Source organism: Rhododendron vialii, chromosome 13a (assembly GCF_030253575.1).
Source record: "Rhododendron vialii isolate Sample 1 chromosome 13a, ASM3025357v1".
Taxonomy (NCBI): domain Eukaryota; kingdom Viridiplantae; phylum Streptophyta; class Magnoliopsida; order Ericales; family Ericaceae; genus Rhododendron; species Rhododendron vialii.
Genome location: NC_080569.1, coordinates 34,289,550 through 34,311,842, shown reverse-complemented (window position 1 = coordinate 34,311,842; position 22,293 = coordinate 34,289,550). Strand labels below are relative to the sequence as shown.

The 22,293-nt window shown below is 38.3% G+C and overlaps 2 protein-coding genes across 2 annotated transcripts; both read right to left on the bottom strand.

The window, feature by feature from the left end:
• Nucleotides 1-1,542: 1,542 nt before the first annotated feature.
• Nucleotides 1,543-2,464, bottom strand: LOC131315348 (ethylene-responsive transcription factor ERN1-like). The gene has a single exon (XM_058344516.1). It carries the CDS (start codon nucleotides 2,377-2,379, stop codon nucleotides 1,597-1,599), a length of 783 nt encoding a protein of 260 aa, XP_058200499.1. The 5' UTR covers nucleotides 2,380-2,464; the 3' UTR covers nucleotides 1,543-1,596.
• A 3,708-nt stretch (nucleotides 2,465-6,172) lies between these two features.
• LOC131315341 (uncharacterized) lies at nucleotides 6,173-19,493 on the bottom strand. Its single transcript, XM_058344506.1, has 21 exons — nucleotides 18,649-19,493; nucleotides 17,485-18,036; nucleotides 16,825-17,028; nucleotides 15,200-15,304; nucleotides 15,047-15,112; nucleotides 14,789-14,953; nucleotides 14,335-14,409; nucleotides 14,082-14,236; nucleotides 12,920-13,055; nucleotides 12,770-12,839; nucleotides 12,547-12,674; nucleotides 12,367-12,423; nucleotides 9,945-10,130; nucleotides 9,760-9,852; nucleotides 9,465-9,550; nucleotides 9,314-9,380; nucleotides 9,166-9,232; nucleotides 8,945-9,081; nucleotides 8,223-8,314; nucleotides 8,031-8,097; nucleotides 6,173-6,763 (listed from the first exon to the last, which is right to left on the bottom strand). Exons 1-21 carry the CDS (start codon nucleotides 19,324-19,326, stop codon nucleotides 6,602-6,604), a joined length of 3,348 nt encoding a protein of 1,115 aa, XP_058200489.1. The 5' UTR covers nucleotides 19,327-19,493; the 3' UTR covers nucleotides 6,173-6,601.
• Between the last annotated feature and the right edge of the window lie 2,800 nt (nucleotides 19,494-22,293).

Here is a 22,293-nt window from a genome sequence, read left to right as displayed (position 1 = left end):
GGTACCCTAAATAATCTATATGTTTTTTGAATTCTCTATATGGAGCAGCGGTTTTTGAATTCTCTATATTTTGGAGTCTCGGATTTGTATATATTTTTTCTATGGCTGAGATTTATGAGTAGTAAGACTAAAAATATATTTGGAAAGAATGAATATTTGGAAGAAAGAAGAAAGAAAAACTAAAATTGATGTTTCCTAATCGTATTCTGGTTGCTTATTTTTGAATTTTCCTTACTTTTCTAATAGTTATCAGTCAAAAACAATTACCGTGATCTAGGGCTGTCTCTCTCTCCCTCACATGTTAATTTCAAAACGGATTCCAATTTTGAATCCAAAACTGCTTTCCCTCTCACACACACGTTTAACGCTCTCTCTCTCCTATCATTTTTTGAAATGTGTTCAGATTACTAATTATTTAGTTGGTTGAGTGATTGAGGGGAACAATTGATTAATTATATATTTGGTTATTTAATTTGTTGCATCTTGATTCTAAGTCATAGTTTCATCATCGCCTTCATTGAATGTAAAAAGCCAACGAAAATATACATGTGCATGTGTTTCCGCATTGGAGTTAATTTTCTATAGTAAATAACACAAGGGTGTAGGGCTTATCCATACTTAACAAAAGACAAGTTGTTGCAATGGATGATTATTTTGATCTAATGATTTAGGCTCATCCTTCTCCTTTCAGTAAAGTGCTCATATATTTTGCACATATTACACAACTGTCATGTGAGTTTATTTACTCCTAACAACTATACACTAATACCTCTGTGATTTTTCAAAATAATACCAACACTTTCCAGATTCAATGCTAATTTGAAGAATATATATATAGGGGAGCGTTTCGGGGACAAAAAAAAAAAAGGAACTCCATCTCAACCATTGAAGCCAATGACTGAGATTAGAGGTTCATAAAGAATTACTCTTGGCCTCAATGAATTACTCTTGGCCATGAAGAATTACTCTTGACTGCGAAAAATTACTCTTGGCCGCAAAGAATTGGCTTGTATCACCTTTCTTATGTTTTGCTCTTTTTTGCTATCAATGAAACTATCCAGAACTTTGGTAAAAAAATACTACTATGTTTTATTCAAATGGATGCATGTTGCATGGTATCCAATTTGCATGAAAGAAGAATGCATGGAGCTCGGGTCTTAAAACGAAACCATGGTGGATCTTATTTTGGATCACAAGAGGAACACATTAGAGGTCATCACATGAGAGAATCTTGATTCCAACTCAAACACACAATCTCAAATTCTCAATCCTTGTATTAGAGGTGTTTCTGAATCTGTGTTCTATACAAGTGCACTTAGAAGTACTGTTATGAGCTCAAGATTGCAGGTTGTTTACTTTCTGAAACTCTCCAATGTTCAATTGGATCAATGGTTAACATTTGAAATAATAAGCTATGTTGAACAAGAAAGCAATAAGGAAAAGGGAAATTGCACAGAGGACTTCAGACAACAAAAAAGCTTAATCTGCTAAATAATCCAGTAACCTACAACTGCTATATTAATGGATATCGGATATCCTCATTACATTGCCAAGAATCATGACCTAAACTCATTCAAAGCTGAGAAAGACAGAGGATCAACTTGGGCAGAACGTTTGACAAAACATGGGAAGATCCCAGAAAGGATCACCAGAATTATGAATATTCTCCCAGTACTCATTCACCCCATTCATTGCATAAAGAGAGGCGGAAACCTGCCTTTCAACCTTCATGTGTTCAAATTCGGGAATCCAAGGCTCACTCACTGTCTCAAAAGTATTAATTTGAGGCACCAAACCAATCCGTTTTGGCACCTCAAACTTACACAATTCAGTTGCAAATGGAAATGGGTGATCCAATTGAGAAAAATCCATTTCGATTCCTCCAATATGGCATTGTCTCATATTTGGCTTATACCCATCAATATTAAAAGGAGGCCTATTGTTGCTAATATGGCTTGTAGCACTGATATGGCTTGTAGTTTTGGTATTGGTTTTTCCAATAGGTATTTTCGGGGTGGTTTTGGGGGAAAAAGTATGGTTCTGTCTGGAAGCTCTCTTTTGATTAAGGAGGTTTCGGATTTTCGAAGAGAGGGGAGAATTGGCAGGGCTTGGTCCAACAAAGTTCGTTCGGGTATTGGATCCACGGAGGAGAAAAGCAGCTTCGTCGTAAGCTCGAGCAGCTTCTTCAGCTGTATCAAAAGTCCCAAGCCACATTCTTATCTTTTGGCTTGTGTTCTTTATCTCTGCTACCCATTTCCCAGAAGGCCTTTGTCTCACACCAACAAACATGCTTTTGTTGGAAGCAGTTTTCCTTCTGACTGTGCTCTGTTTGGTTGCTGGGAAAAGTTCCTCTTGGTGCTTTTGGAACTGAAGTTCCATTAATGCAGAAAACCTTAGGAAGATTATTTGGTGAAAAAGAATTTCGAACTGAAAAGCAGAGAAGGGAGTCTGAGTTAATATAAGGGAGAGAAGGGGAAAATTGCTATTCCCCCCCCCCTGACACACCCCCCCCCCGGCCCCACCTCCCTTTTCCCATTCTACCCCCCTCTCTTCTCTCTCTCTCTCTCTCTCTCTCTCTCTCTCTCTCTTTTCTTTCTTTCTTTCTTTTTTTCTTTACCGTTTGGTTTTTTTTTTTTCTTTTTCTTTTCAGTTTCAGTTTCGTTTTTTTTTTTCATTTTATTTTCAGTTTCGTTTTTTTTTTCATTTTATTTCCTTTTCGTTCTTTCCAGTTTGAATTTTTTTCTCTCTTTAATAATAGGTTCAAGTCTAATTCTAGGCTTTGTAAAGTAATTGAGAGAAAAAAAAAGTGTTTTAATTGATCATGTTTATCCGACTGTTTTATTTTTATTTTTTTGACCTTTATAGATTAAAAAATATAGTTACTAAAATAAGTGTTTCAATTTTCAATCCGTTTGAACCGGTGCAAAGTTGTTATTTTTCTGATCATTTCATCCTAAATGGATCTAGTAAATTTTTGGCTCCAAGGCCTTTCAATGGACACCCTAAGAGAGTTTTGAAACTAAATAATGAGTCTTAGGGTATTTGTTGAAAGGCCTTAAACCAAAAAATTCATTATGACCATTTAAAATAAAATAATAATAAAAACGATCTTTGCTCTGATTTAACTGAATTGAAAATTAAAACACTTAATTCTTGAATTATATTTTTAAATATACAAATGGTGTATTTATAGAAATTAAATAAATAAGGTATAAGTAATTAAATAAAAAAATAAATGAAAAAATAGGTGGGACCCGGGGGGCTCAACTGCCCTCATTGGCACAGTAGCCCCTACGAAGCCCCTAAAACGTTTCCGTTTTAGTTATAAAAAAAATAGAAACCAGCCATTTGCAATCCTATGGAGTAGAGACGTGATTTGAAGCAACATACTACTGAATCAGTTAAGAGGATTTATGCTAAATAATAGTTAACAAATTTATTAAATTGTACTATAGTTAAAAAAAAGTAATCCTAAATATAACATTTGTATTTTGGATTAGTATGTCGTTTGCAAAATACATTTCGTAATTAGTTCCCGAACACTAATTGTAATCTTAATTGAAAATAGAATTTGAGTTAACCAAAAAAAAAAAAGAAGGGAGGTAAATGGGAAAAGAAACAAATAAAGAAAATAATTGAAAAAAAAAAAGATTCAAAGTGGAAGGAATAAAAGGAAATAAAGAGAAAAAAAACGACAAAAAAAAATCCAGCCGAAAAGAAACAAAAAGAAAATAAAGAGGGAAAAAGAAAAAGAAAAGTAAATGGACGGAGGGGGGAAGCAGGAGAAGAAGAGAGAAAAAAAAAAGTAAATGGGAGGAGGGAGGGGCAGGAGAAGTAAAATGGGGGGAGGGGAGGGGGTAATATGGGAAATGGGGTGTGGGGCCGGGGGGGGTGGGGTGTCATGGGGGGGGGGAAAAGCAGCCCTCGGAGAAGGGCTTTTTATAGATCTAATGGATAAGGGGGTTTGGTTGTCCTTAAGTCCTTGTTTGGTTTCTCAAATTGAATTTCTCAAAGTTGAAGTGGAGATTATGTCATCAATACTTTTTAGGAAAATTGTTTATTTGTCTTTGTTTTACTTGTGCTTCTGTTTTCCGTTAAGCCATTGTCTATGCAGAGAGTTGCCATCACGAAGGCCTGGCCGGTCCATGTCTCTCTCTCTCTCTCTCTCTCTCTCTCTCTCTCTCTCTCATGGTTAGAACTTTTTGGAGCGAAGCAGGCCTGCCACTTGGATACACCACAAATATCCACCAACATAAAAAGGTCCCATTTGTTATTTTCCTGTCTTGTTTAGAAAGGAAAATTGGAAAGAGTTTTGATTAGGGGGGTTTTGGTTTGGTGGAATCTTATATGGTGCATGCTGCACTCTCCATCGTTGGAATCGCTTGTCCCATAAATCATCAAAAATTATGCAATTATTAAACGAAAGTACGCATTTAGACTCTAAATACATATACATATAAGGTATAATATCAAGAAGGTAGACCAAATTTATTTTTAAAACAAATTAAGAAACTTGGTGATCAATTAAATTGAAGTTGTTATATGTTAAGGTGAAACTGGCTCTCATGTCTTTACAACCTTATCCATCATGTACTTAAGCAGTTGGTAGGAACTGTTTTTTTTTACAGTACATCTTAGATATTTGAGTCATCTTATGCGTACCTCGACTAATCTTTGAGGTCCAAACCCATCACGCACTCGTAGGGAGCCTAATTAAAGCCAAAGCCAAGCTCCTTATGAAATGGCCTCGATTGATAACACCTAACAGGTTTCAAACATGAGACATTAGAAGAGAACAAACCCCAAAGTCTCAGGCCTTGACAACCAAACCAACCCTCGGACTTTGTAGGAACTGGTGGCTGTTTCTAAATGCAGACACAGTAGGGTGAGTGGGGTCGTCGTCTATCTTCCATACTTAATTAATTAGCACCCACAAAAGCACAAACGCCATATTCTCTATTCACTCTCCTTTGTTTGACATATGAGCTTCAAAGAAGAGTGTGTATCAAAGAGGGTCATGTATTCGGTGTTTAGTTCAAACTTTTACGTATTTGATCAAATGTTTATCGGATATAATAATTGTACAATGTGACATACTCTCTTTTTTTGATCAGCTACAATGTGACATACTCTTCTTGTCCCCATTTGTCATATACTTTGAGAGAACTTCAACTAGTTACGGGAACATCATGATCATATTTTGATTTTTCTTCATCTTGCCCTTTTGAGTCTTTTAGGAGCATCACCGTTATTTTTAGAAGTGGAAGTATAAATTTCAAAAGGAAAGGGTAAAAACAAGTAAACTCATTAGCCTTTGTCCCATAACTTTTGAACGAGGACAATCTTTTGTGAAAACAAAAAAGGCCGAAAAGGGATCAACAATTGGAGACGAAGTATTTAGTACTATCACAGCTGTGATATCATACAATAATTATTAGCCCCACTGAGTTATGTTATTGGTACTCCAGTTAAAAGAGAAGGGTACCTTTCTCAAAGTTTAGCATTGGAGTAGAAACGCCATTTTATAGAATTTCGAACAATTAATAGCAAGCTATAATTTGACATTTGGAAGGCTCAACTAGCCCCACTTAAACATACCACATTTTACCGCCATTTATGCAATAACTCCCTCACACACACAACCCCCTCCAATATTCAAGGAGTATAGTGAGACAATTAACATCACATGGTAAATAAACCAACCGGCCAACATTAAATTAGTACTGTATTGTTTAGGACGTCTCAATCTTGAGAAAAGAAAAAAATAGGGCATTTCACGTCATTTCTTTCTGATGTAAGAAGAAGAGTCTTCGATCTCTTCAAACCAAAAATAGAAAAAGGTAATCCAAAGACAGATTCAGGATGATCTCACATGTTTAAGAAATGTATTATATAAGTTTGTGAAAGATATGCTCAACGATATTAGCTAGAACATATCAGGATTTTTTCTCAGGAACATCCATACCAGGGCAGCCAAAAAAAAAGGAACACGAAACAAAGGTAGCCAATTGTAGCGGACATGTTAACAGAGAAAAAAAAAATGGAGCAAGACATGTCAAAAAGAAAAAAATGTATCACAGACAACCGAAGATCAAGGGCTAAATGTTGAATATGAAAGCATAGAACTCACAGATAAAAAAAACAAAAACAACAGTTTGCACCGAGACCGCAGTAATGAAAGAATCACCATTTATAACTTAGTACTTGGTATTATCCCAGTCAGAAAATTGAAGAACACGACCAAAACTGTGACAGGAATCGCCCTCACTGACAAAACCCTCAATCAAACTCACTCATTTGACTAAACAGACAGAAAACTTGCAAACCCACAATTACTGACCCTCACTTTTCTTATCGGCACATTACTTGGACTATAAATACTTGTAAATATACACATTCTACAAAAAAGGGTCTTTTTTCATTTCACTCGCAATGACACTCACACTCGGACCAAACAACCCACATCAGGTTGCTATAAAGCGTCATGCAAATATGAATGGTGGGCAACATATCATGGGAAAGAATGGGGGTAACAAATACATGTAAGACACCAACTGACCGGACAATGCATGGGGGCCTGCAAACAGACAGATGATGCCCACTAAGAGAGAATGGACTGCAATGCGAGCTGCTGCTGGGGCTGCAACGAAGACCAAGTTGAAGCCAAGGTAGCTGGTGGTAGAGTCTGTTGAAGTTGCCTCAAAAGGTTTATCATTCGACCTGCTGTTTGCTCCGTTGCAAGATCCTTGCCGGCACATAGAACCTAAACAGGAACAATAAAATCCATCATATGTTCTAATGATCAAAATAAGGTTGAAATGAATGCTTATCATATGGCTTACTTCCAGGGGCGGCCCCAGGATTTTACTTAAGCGGTGACAAAAATGTATTAGAAATTTTTTCTTTTGTAGACAAAACACCATTAAATATAAACTAAGGATACCTATTTTAGTTGAAAATGTACCTGGTCTGATTTGTTTTGTTTTGTTGAGCTATATTATCTACTTACTCGCAAATCTATGTGAATATTCATTTACTTTGGCTTCATATCAATGATCCAGTGGGGGCAATATTACAGAAAAGCTAAATTATATGTAAAAAGTAAAAAAATTTAGTGCATTTTTTGAACCCCACAACCCCTAGTGGGGACGCCCCTGGCTTACTTCCCTGGTAAGTACTTGCAATAACACAGGCAAAGTTACTTAAACATCATGGCAAGTATGTATGAAAGCAAACTCAACAAGCTTTTGTCCCAACTACTTAGGTAGGCTACATAGATGCTTTGGTAAAAGTCTGATATGACATATATATCCGAATATGGTGTCAAAATAGAGCACGGCCAGAGAACTGGAGATTACAAAGTATTTCAATCAACCCTTTTGCTGAGATGAAAGCTTTTACACCACTATGCTTACTCGTACTGTTTATCCACACTAGAATAATCTGCCAATGCCCATATTAACCATACCTAAAAAGGGATTCCTACCTACAGTACCTCCAACAGCAAACAAATAACTCCACAGAAGGATTGACATCAGAATTTCCTCAACTTCCTTTTTCTTTCTTTTTATCCTTCTTTTCCTTTTTCCTTTCTTTTTCTGACTTTTAAATTAAAATGACTTCAGAACTACCTAGTATAGCTGGAATGAGATAGATGATTAGCATTGCCAGAAAAGAGAAAGAAGAAATGTCTCTACCAGAATTACAAGAGCCATCAGATCATAATAGAATGACGTGAAACCCTTCGAAATGTTACCATGTAGTGCAACACAAACGAGCAAACCCACTAAAAGGGGTGATTTTATTTGGTAGAGACAATAGGCCAAGGACAATGGTAGAGACAAGAAAGGGGCTATGATTGCCTTAAAATAAGTGAAAAACAATTTTAAATAAAAAGCTTGAGAAAATAGATCCGTGATTCCACGTAGCTTGACCCCAATTCCCAGTTAACGACAACTAAGGCCTCTTGAGTGTTAACTTGCATATTACTATACACTAACAGATGCTAATCAACCATACATCAAACTTACCTCTGCAAATACTGCAACAATTTTAGGAAGATACTGGTTGTTGGGACCTAAAATCTCCCTATCTGACCTGCAAGCAAAGATCAAGTTAAAATTGTAAGGAAAAACTGAGAAGAAAAAGAAACAATGAGGAAGATGGTTAGAACTTGGAAGCAAAAACTAAGACCAAGACTGCAGAAGAGCTGAAGCACTTACATCTCAACCATGGAACACAGCTGGTCATGTACAACTTTAGCCTCAATCAAGTCACCCTTAATGGGCAGACAGCTAAGCCATGCAGGAACAACCTGCAAATGAAAGCAACAAATATATTAAAGAGAAATAAACTTGAAAAGTTTCAGGAGCATCAACTAATAGAAAAAAATGTTAAAAGATGAAATACAGCATTAACCACTCTTAGGAATTAAGAAATGTTTCCTCCTAAACCAACACCTCATGAAAAATGTTTATGCGTGACCATCAACTTTGAGTGACCATCAACTTGCTCAGTCTTCCAAATGAACAGAAAATGAACCATTAATGAAACTGTCTCTACAACTTAAATGCAATTATGAAGCATGCAGTTGCCCAGTATCACAAAAGATCTTGTGCACAAAGAGTTACCAGTGGGTTCAGCGTCTTTTAACTGCACCATATGACAATGGAAAAAAAAGAAAAGAGAGAATCCTTTCCTGACCTCCAGACTTCGAGTGTTTGTTAAACACATCATGGTCCATCAAAAGCCAAAAAAATTACACATTACGACCATTTAAGTTAACAAGGTGCAGGGAAGCCCCCCACCATATCCCAAGGTACTACATCTAAATCTTGCTCAACTAATCAGGTTCCAAGCTGAATCCAAGGCATCAAAGAATCACTGTTTTTCAAAATTGTCTCAACTAGAGACTTGTGCACAATCAACCAGACAGAGGACCTACCTGGGCTGAATCTATACTGTCACGATGGAACTGGCATATCTTCCCCAAGGCAGAAACAGCATTATCATATGCCATTAAATTTTCCGCTTGCAATGCGTTGGGATCCCTTATCACAACATTTAGCCTTGAAAGAGCCTCTGAACAAGGTCAAGAGCAAACTGTGAAATCTACTAGAAAATAAAAGGAAATTCACAGCAAAAAAATGTCAGAACAGATTGTACCTCCAACAAGAGGTTTAAAAACAGAACCACCAAATTCTGCACAAACACCAAGTCCATATACAGCAGCCTGAAAATAAAACCGTGTTTTTCAGTGAACTGCAAGCAAAACTTGGGAAACCAAGTTTAGCATTTTGTAGTTTGTGCATACCTGCCGGACATCTGGGTTCTCATCGTTGCAAGCTTCGAAAAGGAAAGGAAGAAATGTATCATAATATCTGGTTGGCACATGTAGAAAAATTGGATGATGTTCGTAATAGCAATCAGTAATCCATAGGGGACATTATTAGAGGAAAACTTACTTCAGAGCTGTTTCACGACACTGCTCTGCGACGTCATCAAAGATGCAAATAGCTATCCTTCTCTCCTCAGCTGTTTTATCCTTCCCCTGTGTTAAGTACAGAAATAATGAAGCACAACATAAAAGAACTGCTCGCACAAATTCAACACTGCAGGAAAGCTGAACCGAAAAGTCAAGAGTACCAGACAGGCGCACAAATAGGACACATTAGTGAGCTAGTTTTTTACACAAGAACAAGTTGAAGCACAAACATACATAAAAAATGAAAAGAACGGGTAGCTTGCAGGATTCCTTACCCACATAGGTGTCAGGTAAGATGACAGCTCATCAAAGAAGGGCAAGAAAGAGGCCTTGAATGTTTTGATCAAAGTTCCCAAAATTTCACCTACCTGGAAAAGGCAATCAATTTGTGAGGCAAAAAAAAAAAAAAAAGAATTCGAGCCATAGAATGGAAAAACAACCAAAACACTTGAAAACGAACTTGATCAAAAACTTCTTCTTCTTGCTCATTTTCCTCTTTTAATAATTCTCCCTCCTCAGCATCAAAGTCCTCAGCTTTGGCCCTCTCTGCTCGCTCTCGTTTTCTACTTGAGCTGGCTGTGATCACTTGTTTTATCTCATCCACGATGCTCCTGACCTGGCTTTCACCCAGTAGAGTTCCAGAAAGCTAAAGCAGAAACCAAAATGAGGATCAATAACCTCAAAATGAAATATAGATGAAGATATTAAAAACATCCCATGATCAGAAATCCCCCACAACTTAAACCAAAGTAAACTGTAGCCTATATGTGCTTGGCAAATCATTAATGAAAATAAAAAAAAATTCTGCCATGAATATCCCATCTTTTAAAAAAAAAAATTACACAAGAACACATGCTCAAAAAACAAACAAATAATGAAGAGAATCAGAGATCACTTCCAGTGCAAAAACAGCAGTCAGCGCTTAATTTCTTACAAAGATAAAGTAGTCCAAGAAAAATGAGAAGCACGAGTGAAAGGAAGTAAATAAACCTACATCCTACTCTTACATTATTATTTGAACTCTAAACCGTACTAAATTCATAAACCATCATAAAAAGAAAACACAGCATCTAAGAACCAATAACAATCTAACATGTCATGTCCGTACATTCATTGGACACGAATGTAAAAGTATCCTAACCATAAAAACTACGGACACTTTTAGGACACATGCTTCCTCCGTCTACATCTTTTGAGAAGGATCCACTGTCAGACGCTTTTAGGACACACTAACCCCCCTGAGGATTCTCAGAAACATGGAGACCTCGCCTCTGGTTTCTGTAGTAGCACTCTTATCTCCCTTTTGCTACACTAATCTATCTCAAAATCCCCCTGTGGTCGTAACACAAGGTCTTCTAAAAAAGAATGGAATGGAATCCCAATTCTAGCTTATTATCCCCATTCCCACGTTTGGTACCCTAAAAAAATTGGGAATGTCAATTCCATTGAAATAAAATTGTTCCTCTTGACAAGAGAAGGAATCCCCATTCCATTATGGAATCACATAATCAAATGCTTCTTAATCGATTTCTTAGTCTCTCTTACCACTACCACCACTCACACGCGCCAGACTCCAGCGCCATTTGGTCTTCCTCTTCCAATCTCTCCTACTCCTACCTCCCCTGCCAACCCTTGCCGTCCCTCTGCTGCCCTGTACCAACCACATGAGGAGCCATTGACCAGTGAAAACCCTCATTTTGTGCCCATTCACTTTTAAGTATCAATGGAACTTTCAAACTTAACAAAGCTGTTTGATAACCTCCGCATCAGTGACCTTACCAAAGGGACAAACCAATTCTCTCTTCCAATCTTTCATCAATAGCTTGAGGAACGTAGCTAACATAGAGGCCTGAACCACTGGAATTTTAGTTGGGTCAACCACCCCAACCATAAAACAGCGCTGCACAAAGAGTTGCCTGCGAGGTTTTCCCCTCAGCAAACAACTAGACGTGAGATACATACAGCTTCATATGTTGCACAAGTGAGCACCATTTAAAAAGTAGATTGCTGGTGGGCATAGTGTTTGTGTGATTCCTTCATGCACACTTTGCAGATAATACGATATGTTCCATCCAGTTTACAAGCTCCCCACACACTCCCTCATCTCTACGTACTGGCATTGTCAACCATTTCTAAAGCCGCATACAGGAACCTCTGGTTATCTGCCTCCATATGTGTGGAAGTCTTCAAACAGCCTTGCCATTGGGAAAGAGAATATGGGGGTTGGGGGGGAGAGAAGAAGTGGGGGAAATGAAGGTGGCAGGGAAGGGTTGGTTGGTGGTGAGGGATAGATGGACTGTGATTACACGAATAGTTAGCATGTGTATATGTGTGTGAGTGTGCGTGTATATCATGTAAACTATTTTTCAGATAGTGAAGGTTATTCAATTACTGAAGGTGTGGCAGGGAAGGGAGGGGAGTTGGTGGTGATGAGTGGATGTGTGGTGGCTATTCTAATATTGTGTGTGTACTTATGTGAACTACATTCTGACAAGGAACAAGTACAATATCTCATTTGACTATTCTTATATTATACATCTTTAACAAATGTGTGTTTAAAAGAGAAATTAGAGGGTATTATGTCACTTTAAAAGCCTGCCAACAAGTTAGCGGTGCATTTAAGTCTGTAAACCAGGTGGAGTAAAGTGGTTACATCCAAATGAAAGGCGAATTATGTGCAAGTGGGCTATACAAAGTGAAATTTGCCCAAAATAGAACAACAAAGAACTGCATAATCAGAACGCAAAAAAATAATCTTTCATTTTATTTAGACAAAAAAATACTCTCTGAGACCCAAATGTTCAAGAGTAAAATCACAGTAGGTCATAAAAATTTATTTCACGTAGAGAATACATTAAACTTCAATCATAAAACTGACAAACCTGTATGCATTCATTCAATGCGTCCAACATGCTTGCACATATTTCTGTATCAGGCTCCTGCAATTTCATGGCAACCAAATTTCTTCAGTTCCCAATCTAGAAGCAACATGTGTTTACATGATAAGTACATTAACACAGCATGCAAAGGAGTAAAGTTCACAAATAACAAACAAATACCACCTTATGCAAAGCTTCCACCAAAGCTGGAACTATGTAGTCAGATAACTGCTTAACATATGACTCATTACGACCTTGAGCAAGCCCTTTCTCTACAGCTAATTTTGCTGAACGCAATAGCTCCGGCATAGCTGGAAACACAATAGTTGAGCTCGAGATTACCAGTATACCAACAAAACTGTTTGGAGACCAAATAGAAACCAGCAATATATAGAGGAATGTATACCAGAAACAGCTGCTTTTCGCACTTCTTCATGGAAATAAAATTTGAGAAGTGGAACTAAAGTTGGAGCAACCTGTCAAATAGCTTTTGGTTAGGGTCACTATGTAAAACAGCCTGAAAGGGAAGAAAAGGTCATAGTGCATCAAGACCAACCTGATCAATCCACGGGAAGAAACCTTCTTTCAACTCATCAGCGTAGCAACATAGCATGTTACAAGCTGTAGCTTTCTCCTCCAGAACACTAGTCTTAATACCTATCCTTTTGTCCCCCAATGTAATGGTCTCCATACTGCAATTCACATAGATGTCCTTTCAAAACAACATATACCCTTCAGCAAAACAACCTTCAAATTTACAGAATGGTGTTCCAAGAAACAAGTAATGTAAGAACTAGCCCATCGGGTAAGGAGAATGGCTATACAAACAGTGGAACATTGTTCACAACTCTGGTACTCTAGAGTCTAGACAACCATCTAAGTTCTTTTTTGTTTTTCTAACCAATAAACTGCCCTAAGCTGCCCATGGACCCAGCCCAGGAGGTAAACTAGGGGTTTAGTAGACCGCAATCAACTTCCCTGAAAGTCTTAAAGAGAGATAATTCAATCCAGACACAGCAACGCATGGAGCATACCATATTACTTGTGCAGATTATAAAGAAGACACTAAGGCTGCGGTTTTTACAGAACCGCTCATTTGAAGTGAAGCTACCTTGATAGGAGCCATAACACCATTCATTGAACCTGGTTCAATCGTTGCATCAAGGTTAGATATGCACACACAAAGACTCCTAATTTTGTCTGATTAGACTTTTCGCATGCTCTTTAACTTATTTGAATATTTATTAAGGAAATTAAATGCATAAAAATACAAATATAAAGGGGTAACAAGGGAGATGGCTAAATCTTTTAACTTTTCAAAAACTGGTCACCTAAACGGGATTTCCAGAGATGGAAAGAGCGACACCTAAGAGATGACGGAAAGAGTACTCGGGTTCCCCACTAGTAGTAGCAGGCATAACTTCAACCCCTAAGAAAAAACAAGGCATTGGAAGGAAAATTACAATCAAGCTCCCTTTAGTACTAAATCTTCGTAGCATACTTGGTTGAACCCAACACACAAGACTCCTGATTAGAGCAGTGTAAAAACCGGTACGCAACCTCCCTCATTTTTTGGTGGACAGGTTAATTTGCATGATTCGAACACGCACAGTGCAGAAGAAGCAGATAGCATTTTCCATCTCTCCAAGTTATAACCTCGAATAAATCTTCCTAGCATTATCATAACATGTAAACTATGGTTCAAGAAAAACAAAAACCTGTCATCATCTGATTCATCAGCTTCGTTATCAGAATCTGCAGATGTAATGGTAACATCAGGTTTAAGTTGCGCAGACTGAAGCAACGGTTGCATGACAAAGCTCATGTAAGGTAGGAAATCCTGTCCCAAGCACTTGCAGAGTCTGGCCCATGCCTAAATCAAACCACATTTATTAGCATACAAAAATCTTGACATCCTAAATGAAACTGTTAATGTTTCTTCAAACTTGTGATACTATAGTGAATGCATACTTGTAGCATGTAACTCGTAGTCGGATCGTCGGACTCCATTTGAGATCCTTGCAATGACATGAGCACTTCCATAACCTTGGATGTGGAAAATAAATATTAGTCACACTATAAGTATACAAAAGCTAGGATGGTACATAGGCCTACAGGCCAGTATGGTTTTGAAAGGAGAAAGATTAAAATTGCAGCAGAAATCCATCCAGGGTCCATGGATTATGAAAGATAAATAAAGATTTTAAAGAGAGAAAGATGTCAACAAAAAAAAAATTACTAAACTCTTCCAAGTCCACTAAAGGGAAATCTGTAAATAGTACGAAATCAAAACAATGAAACGTCCCCGCCGTGCGACAAAATCACTTCCATTTTTCTGCTGCCGTTTGTTTTCTGTTTGGTGGTTGTACTTTACTTCTCTCGGCAACAGGTAAAGAGAAATAGCAAAATATGTCTAAACATTTACCTGCTTTGCGTCTTCCCTGAACTTCTCCTTCCCAACTGCCATTCCTACCAAGCTAATACACTCCATGGCTTTGGCACGAAGCATGCGGTTTGACTTGTCAGTTGCATTCATCAAGATAGCTTTCAAGTAAGGCATAACTGCATCATAGTATTTTTGGAAGTGCTCCTATTGAATCACCAGAAGCAAGAATGTGTCATTCAGAACAGAGCTTGGATACAGACAATTCAAGTCATCAAGGACATATTTAGATAAATGTACCTGAGATGAATCAGCAACTGAAGCTAAAGCAGTCAAGGCACCCTCTTGCACCATTTGTTTTCCATTCTGGTATAAACCAATAGTTCAGAAACTTAGGGAACCGTACATAGAAAATTAGTATTTAGTACATTAGTAGTCCTTCTGATTCTATACCTGTAATAGTACAAGCAGTTTGCTCACTATCCCATCTAAGTAAGGCGTTAAAATATCTGGAGTGCAGTTCTCGCTGAAATTAAGCACAGCCGAAGCAGCATGTGCCTGTGAAAATGCAAGCAGAGAAGGAACACGCATAAATACAACCATTTGTATCAAAGTGCCAAAGTAAATAGAAGAACGTAGTCACAAACACCAAGATATTCCAATAAAAATTCAAATGCCAAAACAATCTGACAGGAAAAAGTAAGATAATAACAGTTATAAAAACAAACAACCCTCATCCTCATTAACCTCAAGTGAACTCCACCAAAATGCACACCCCAGAAAGCCCAAGGAAATCTTTGCACAAACCTTCATCCCTATTAACCTTCACTATATCTGTGGGCCCTCAACATAATCATAGCAACTCTTCCGCAGAAACACATTAGTTAGTTTGTATCAGTCATGGCCTTAGTTTCTAGAAAAAAAAAAAACTATTCCTTGTTACATCATCAATTGGTTCCATTTCCAACTTCATGCAAATGCATTAATTCCTAACTCCCTAATCTCTTCTTACACCACTCGTCATTAAATCATTGGCATTCCAATGGCATCCTATTTTTCAAATGTCACTACTTATCCACCCAAATTTCCATACTATATCCACAACAATGCTATAAAATTATTCCAATATCCCAAACGATAAGATGGACTCTCTCTTTTTATCGATAATCCTCTTCACTGAAATCACATCCTCCTCAAATTCACCTCTATGAGACCATTCACTCAAGATATCCAAAATGGTCACATCAATATTTCTTTATCAGCAAAATGGTAATCTGTGTCTTGACATCAAATTATCCATTTCCCAAGAGTGTGCTCATATTCTAATTATGAACTACGATCATGATTATATGTTGTATCTCCAGATTCTATCCTGTCATAGCCTTGCTCAGCTCAGAACTTGGAGAAATGCCTTCCAAATTGCCTATTCACTATTTGAACAAAAAGTTTAACGGCAGATTAGACTTTTGACCCCTATAAATTTGAATTCTAGGAGAGTATGCTCCTGAAAGAATGTTGCATGTGTTACATAAGCAGGTGTTTAGTCTTCTCTTAATTCTACGTGAGTTACCTAAAAACTTATGAGATTCTATGACGGCTTAATTTTTTAGTCAAGCCGCAATTGTGTTGCAACTTTTTTTCTTCCAAACCTGACATGTTAAAACTGTAACACAACCATACCCTTATAGTGTGCTTAGGCAATGCTAGGACTTATGTGAGATCACGGAAAATGCCCATTTGCAGGGCACAAAAGTTGATCCCACAAATGTTACAAAATTTTGCCCCACAAATGTTACAAAATTTTGCCCACAAGGAAGTTCCCTAAACTAACCTTCTCACTTTCAAGCACATCACCAAATTACAAGAGTTAGACACCAAGATCCGTTGATCCACTACATTATATGACCAAATGGAACAAATCACCTAGATAATGCATCAGAGAGCAGAAAAGATATCAACAAGGTCCTAACAAGCCAAAAGTAAATCAAAGCATCCAGACACGATTCAACACCTGCACTTGCCAGCTTTATCATGCACATGATATGAACGCTACAAAGGGATTCTGGAAATCAGCTAACCTGCACACGGGGATTCTGGAAATCGTCCATAGCTGCAGCTAAAGCTGGCAGCACCCGTTGATGGTACTGAACTTGCAAATCTGGGCCCAAATCAGTAGACAGCTGCCCAATTGCATTAATAGCCGCCCAGCGCACTCGAGGGTGAGGATCTTGGAATGAATTCAAAACCATGTTCACTACTTGCTCCAAATTTTTAACCATCACCTGCACCAGTGAAGAGGGGAGGCGACATCTTATTAGGCTTTCACCTAGAAACACAACACTATTCAAGCTAAGTGCATAACTATGTATAAAACACTCATAGTATGCATTAAATGGTCTATGGCACCTTGTAAACAAAAAGGTACCAAAGATAAGTAATATTAACTAACAAAAAAAAATCTTTTTGCAGGTTCTGGACAATTGGACACATGCCGCTACACAACACCATATCCCAGTGCATGAAGTGAGCAAAGGCTTATAATGAAAAAAATACCACAGTGGGCCAGGCAAGAATCAAAACTGCTTACTGCTTGATGCCCAATATAAACATCATCAAAAAAATGCTGGAAATATTACGAGCAAAAACAAAATGCATACATGTGCTATTTCTTTTTTGACAAGTTCAAGTGAATATAAGAAAATAATATGTAAATGAAAGTGAAAGGACAGCTTCAATACCTTCGAGCATCCCTCAGCAATCTGCGCAAGAGCGATAAGCGCAGCATGGTGTTTTTGCCACTCAGGAGCAGCCAAATACGCGGGCAACTGTTCTGAAGCGACAGGAACAATTGTATTTCCCCCCAATGCAATAGAGAGCCGATCCAAACACTCCTGCCCAACACTGTAATTACTGGTCTCCCCTGCCTCCTCATCCTCAGTCTCCGCACTATGCCATGCAGGATCATCCTCAATGTCCAATAACATCTTCATCAATATTGCAAACAACCTACTGATAAACTGAGGCAACTTCCTCATCATACCAGGTGCCCTCTCTCTCGCCTCCGCGAGCGTGATCACAAACTCGATCGCCAGGTGTCGTGTACCCTCTTCTAGAGTTTCCGCCTCTGCAATCTGTAACATGGATCCCACCACATCCACCAATTGCCTCCTCAAAAACCTTGGCTCTGTCCCTGCCAATTCAATCAATAACTCAAGAGCTTCTTGCGCCGTGGCCTCATTTCCGCCGTTTAATGCCTCTGTCAACGTTCGCATCATAGCAGGCAACAAATCCTGAAACCAAGGATCAAAAATTCCATTTGTTTTCATACAAGTGACTGCAACATTTATCTTTCATTAAAACGGACCAAACCTTTTCATTTCTTAACAGGCCAATACAAATCAATAGACACCAAGAAATTCTAATGTTTCTAAAGACATGAAAATTAGCAAAACATATAAACAAAAGCTAAGTCAACACGGATTCACAATTCATCTGACAAAGCTTAGGAAATTTTCAGTTCACAAAACCATTTGGTTTTTAGTTGATAATTGCTGCACCTAACTGACTAGTAAATTAATTTACAACTCAAAATATTTATGCCTTTCCATTGTTAGGCAATGTCCTTGTGTCTCCTATCAAACTTTTTCAAAACTTTTCGTAATCAATTTCATCAAAACAAACTACAGCCAGTGTTTCTAAAGCCATGAAAATATAGCCAAACAAAGGAAAACCAGAAGCGGTATCATGGATTCGAAATTTATTTGACAATGCTTAGGCAATATTCGGTTAACAATACTTTAACTTTTTAATTAATGGCCGTTTCACTTAACCAACAACTTAATCAATCTCTAAATCCAACTATATATGACTATCCAGTATTATTAGCTTTTATAGATTCTTGCCTGAAACCGATCACGGTCGCTCGAGTTGTTCAAGCACTGAATAAAGTTAATCACGGCACTGAGCGCAGCAATCTTCACGTCTGAGTTCGACGATGAAGTCAAACACTGCAAGAACACGGCGTGCAGATGCTTAATATGAGGAATTAGGTTTTCACCGATGTACTGCGACAATTGGGCAAAAATCAAGAAGGCCGATTCCTGAAGCTTGGGGGAATCAGACGAAACGCACTGGAACATAAAAGGCAACAGTTCCGGCCAGCCGTTGTCTGGCAGAATCCCCGAAGCAAGCTCTGAAACGGTGTCGCACAGCTTCTTGATTATCGTCTTCGTCTCCTCCCGTTGTATGCAGGCGAGGAAGATCGATTTGAGGGAGGACTGAGTCGCCGGGGAGAGCCGAGGCCAGACGTACGAATCGTCCCGAGTTAACTGCTTCCTGAGTAGAATCGCGGACATGGCGCGGCCCTCGAGGTGCGGGGAGAACTGGAGGAGGTGGGCGAGTTTGAGGGCGAGCGAGTTGGGATCGGTCTGCTTGCAGAGGTTGAAGATGAGCTCGGCCTGGGAGCGCTGCTCGTTGGCGGTGGACATGAGGTGGGAGATTAGGGTTTCGAACGGGGCGGGATCGGGGCCGAGAATCGCCGCCAGTTGGGCTTGTTGGAGCTGAGTCGACTCGGAATCCATGGGCGCAGGGAATTAGGGTTTTCGGTTGGATGATGGAATGCAAGCGGCGGCGAGGGTGGCGCTCTATCTATCTCTGTTTCTCTCTCTATCCGTCTCTGTCTCTGTCTCTCTCTGTTGGAATATTGTTTATATCCCGCTTCCTCGCGGAAAAGGAGCGTGAGGGTTATTGGTGGTGGGGCTAATTAGGGCGAGACCGAATACATATAATGAATGATTAGCTGGGGTTTGGGTGCCAAATTTAGTACAATTAATTATGTTTCTTTATTTTGGAGGGAAAATCGAAGGATTAGGAAAGTGGAGACCAATGACAGTCGACAGATTTCGTCCTCCCACACAATTAATCACAGTTTGATTCAAAAACTTTTAAATAAAAAAAAAAAAAAAACTTTTATTTCTCACTTTATGTTCACACCGTGTTTTTCAAAAACTTTTTTTCCAAAAAAAAATTCAAAAACTATTTTCGATAACTTTTATTAGTGTAAAAAATATTTTTAGAAAAAACTATTTTTTATGTTCACAATTTTTAGTTTTTTTGTAATTTGAAAAAGTGATAAGACAAGTTTTGGTTATCCAATTTTTATTATGTCATTGTGAAACTCTATATTGCTAACATTAACAATCTCTTAAATAAATAATCAAAAACTGATGTAACAACTTTTGATTATCTATTTTTGATTATTGCATTGTGAATACCGTTGTGACGGTAATAATGTTTGTATTGGGAATTTTGAAAGTGACTAGGCAGGCCAATTAAAATGGGACGGGCCTTATCCAGCTCTCTGTTAGGCCCATCAGCCTTGTGCTTACTGTTATACGGTCATAACCGGGGGGAAATGCAAAGGCTTTTTGGGCCCAATTGGTTTTGCTCTTTTGGTTGGGGCCGAACTCCATATCATCCCCTTGCTCAGTTGAATACATGCGTTTCCTTGTTTGAACTTGAAGGCCTGTTGATGCGAGTAAAGAAAGAGTTAGTATAAAGTTATAACCTTGGAGGAAGATATTGAAAGAATACTTCTGACTTTTGAACGAACAAGTGTAGGAGAAGTTGATTTCAATCCCGTAATTAGACCCAACTCAGCGGGATTGAAATCAACAGCGGTGCTGCTGTTTGGTTGGTGTTTGAGATATCTGCCTATATTCACTTCTATCACTTAATTTGTCTCTAGTACTGTTCTATTGCTCCTGCTTGTCATTCTTTTCCTCTCGGTCAAATCTGCAGAAATTCTAAACCGTTATCCTTCAATGACATGTGCTTCTTTGCTATAGTTGGATACTGGTGCTTGCTGATACTAAAGCATGAGACAAGCAAAGTAATTTAAGATAATCGGTCGTGGGCTATATGCACTGTGGTTTAACTGAACAATGGATTCCATTTAGTTCTTTTGACTATAACTTAAGTTCAAACGCCGAGATTTACATGGGTACTTTGAATCCTCTTTTAACTATTTAATTAAAAAGGAGTTGAGCGAGCACCACCTCATATTCAAAGACAGAGAAAACAAGTTAATCAATACTAACCAATAAGAGATAAAAACACCATGGAGTTTTCCAAAATGGTATGCACGGTGCACACCACACACACCCCCCCCCCCCCCCCCCCCCCCCCCCCCCCCCCCCCTTCTTCTATAGAAACTAAAATTAGTCCTTGAGCTTCACCTCAAAAAAGGAAAATAGTCCTTTAGCTGTCACCAATTCAGAATTAGATGGCCTGAAATTGAAGTATGTATCAAGAGAGAATACTAGAGTTTAGGCCCTCTAGCAATCCAGAGGCTCCATTCGTATCATGGTACATTATTTCATTTGTGTGATAATAAGGTTGATGCAACTTCTTCTGTAGAAAATGAAACATAGATCAAAGTAGTTCAATACGAGATAGAGTACGTATGTAAGATACGTAAGCAGGAGGCAGCTATTATGGTGTAGTTTTTCTTTAAGGTCCAACTTCATGATTTGCATGATAACTGTTTGGGTGGGTTCAACTTTTTCTATCTAGTCCAACATAACGACTTGCCATTTTAGCATCATTATGTTATGCATTCTGACTATGTAGACATATATATTTTTAAATACAAACCTCACATGCTGCAACTAGTCCTCTGAAAATTGAAAGGATGTTAAAAGGAAGGGTGGATTGGGTTTCAGGGACTTAGCAATGCTTGCTAAGCAAGGATGGAGGTTGTTGGTGGGCAATGATTCACTCTTCTTCAAGTTTCTTCAAAGCCAAATATTTCCCCAACTCTTCTTTTTTTTGAAGCGCAACCCAGGTAGTAGCCACTTCAGATGTATGAATACAGTGGCGGCGTTTTAATTCCCAATTGTTGGTGGTTTCTAGCAGGTTGGTAGTTTGGGCAGTGGGGTTTTGGTTTTTAGGACTTTGGTTGGTCTCAGACCAGCGATTGGAGTCTCAGATAGTATTGGAGATTAAATAATTTTAATTTCATTTCTGTCCTTGTCATTTGCCAATCAAAAAAAAAAAAATTACATTGGTGCCCTTGAATCGCCCAATTGATGTTTTTGTAAAAAAAAAAACCGCCACTCTTAATGATAAGAAGGACGGTGACATTACAACAATATCATTAGTCACGTAGTCTGAGAGGTTGTGCCAAAATGACTGAATGACAAGGACAAATAGAAGGGAAAAAAAAAAAATTGAGTACATAATTGGCCATCTCTTGTCCTGGCCACCCCATGTCAACCGACATTGGTCATAGATAAGCTCTATGAAATACCGACACTCTTAACTGCTTGCCGTATCACATTTCACGCGCGTATAAGACACTTCATGTTTTGACTTGTAATATTTAAAAAGGAAACAATGAGGATTATAAAGATACAGTTTTGCTTGTTTTGGGGTGGAATGTTCATATTAATAACAATTGAATATCTATCCTAATATATATTTGCATCTTTTGCATGTCCTCATTCGTGGACTCGTATTCGTATCCCTATTTATTTTAAATTCACGTT